The following is a 1,791-nucleotide window of genomic DNA, read 5'->3' as shown; positions in this document are numbered from 1 at the left end:
TTTAATTATGCTGAAACAGAAAATTGTTACTCTGATAACATGTCCATTATGTAACACTTGATAATATGTTGGCATTTTGGCAATAAAACATATTTGCCAAAAAAGAAGATCACTGTTTGTTATTTGTACAGGTACTGTAATAATATGACCTCGGCAGGTTTAAAACAAATCTTGATCGGTTGAATTTAGAGCAAAACATTTTTATTAAAGTACAGACGAAAAAGAGAAATACTATCTACAAGCTCACAACCTATATCGCATTGTGATGCATTGAGTTTGTGGATTGTATTTTTTGCTATTTCGGTCTGTTTGTAATTCCTTTGCCTTTAACGGCCAAAATAGGGACTGAAAGTGTTGGTGAGCAGCGTGGACAGTAGATAATGTGTTGATCAACCTTCAACAACATTTGATTTAGGCTCACAAGCTATGTTGCATCATGCTCACTCTAGCTTCCTGTGTTCACTACGCCGCAAAATGACCTCAATAATAACATAGCCACAACAGAAACAGAGCTTATAGTATTAATGTTTGAGTTCTCTTTCTCCCTCTCTCTACCTTAGAAGAGAAGATCTGATCAATCCATGAAAACACCATGACCACCCTCCCTCAAAACACCATGACCACCCTCCCTCAAAACACCATGACCACCCTCCCTCTCTCAAGGGACACTATGTGCCCCAACCAGACGGTGTGTGCGTTCGACACGGCCGAGGCACTGCAAACACCACTGGCGCTCCTCTACTCCCTGATCTTCATCTTCGGTCTGTTGGGCAACCTCCTCGCCCTGTGGGTGTTCCTCTTCCTCCAGCGCCAGCGCAGCTCCATGCACGTGCTGCTCATCAACTGCGCCGTAGCCGACCTGGTGCTGCTGGCCTGTCTGCCTTTCAAGGTGCTCTACTACAGCAGAGGAAACCACTGGGCGCTGGGTTGGCCGGCGTGCCAGCTGGTGATGAACATGTACTACATGAATATGTACCTCAGCATCGCCCTGCTGGGGCTCATCAGCCTGAACCGCTACACCTGGCGTAGTGGATCGCAGGGTGTGCACGGGTGGCAGTGCAGCGGGCCAAGGGTATGGGTGGCGTGCGGCCTGCTGTGGGGGGCATCACTGGCCGTGATGATGCACATGATCTTCTCGTCGGAGGGCAACCACGTGGAGGGCAAGTGTTTCCGGTACAAGCAGAGGTGCAGCGCCAAGAGCAAAGCGTACGTCAACGCGGCGCTGGTGGCGCTGTTCTGGGTCGTCTTCGTTATGCTGGCAGTCTCCTACGGGACGATCGCTGCCCGCCGCTATGGACGCACGGCCAGGAAGTCCTTCTTCATCCTCTTCCTGTTCACTGTGTGCTTCGTGCCGTACCACGCCTTCCGTCCCGTCTACATCCTCTCCCAGCTCAGCCCGTCGCCACAGTCCTGCGACTACCTGCGCCTCATGTTCCGGACCAATGAGGTGATGCTACTGTTCTCCGCCTTCAACAGCTGTCTGGATCCCATCATGTACTTCCTGTTATCCGGCTTGGTGCGCAAAGCGGCCAGACGCGTGCTCGGCATTCACACTGGATAGGGGACAGAGAATGATTTGAATGAAGCACTCTTTCTGGTGCCAGTATTGCATAGACTGAGAGACACTGCTCATCTTATAATGATGAGGTATTTTTTACAGCGGGAATCTATCTGTTTTATGGTTTGAGAAATATTTCACTTTCAATGTATAATGGAAGTTAGTGGGGCCTGTTACCGGATTAAAAGCTGGCCCAAATATGGAGACAGACACCAAAAAGTTGACATAGCAGC

The 1,791-nt window shown here is 49.4% G+C and overlaps 1 protein-coding gene across 1 annotated transcript; it reads left to right on the top strand.

Annotated features, from left to right (window-relative positions):
- Positions 1–670: 670 nt before the first annotated feature.
- LOC308308956 (putative G-protein coupled receptor 34) lies at positions 671–1,561 on the top strand (the record flags this gene model as incomplete). The annotated part of the gene is made up of 1 exon (XM_080754410.1): positions 671–1,561. One exon carries the CDS (start codon positions 671–673, stop codon positions 1,559–1,561), a length of 891 nt encoding a protein of 296 aa, XP_080610536.1.
- Between the last annotated feature and the right edge of the window lie 230 nt (positions 1,562–1,791).

Source organism: Nannobrachium achirus (assembly GCF_963921795.1).
Source record: "Nannobrachium achirus genome assembly, chromosome: 23".
NCBI lineage: Eukaryota > Metazoa > Chordata > Actinopteri > Myctophiformes > Myctophidae > Nannobrachium > Nannobrachium achirus.
This window is presented reverse-complemented; position numbering and strand designations above follow the sequence as displayed.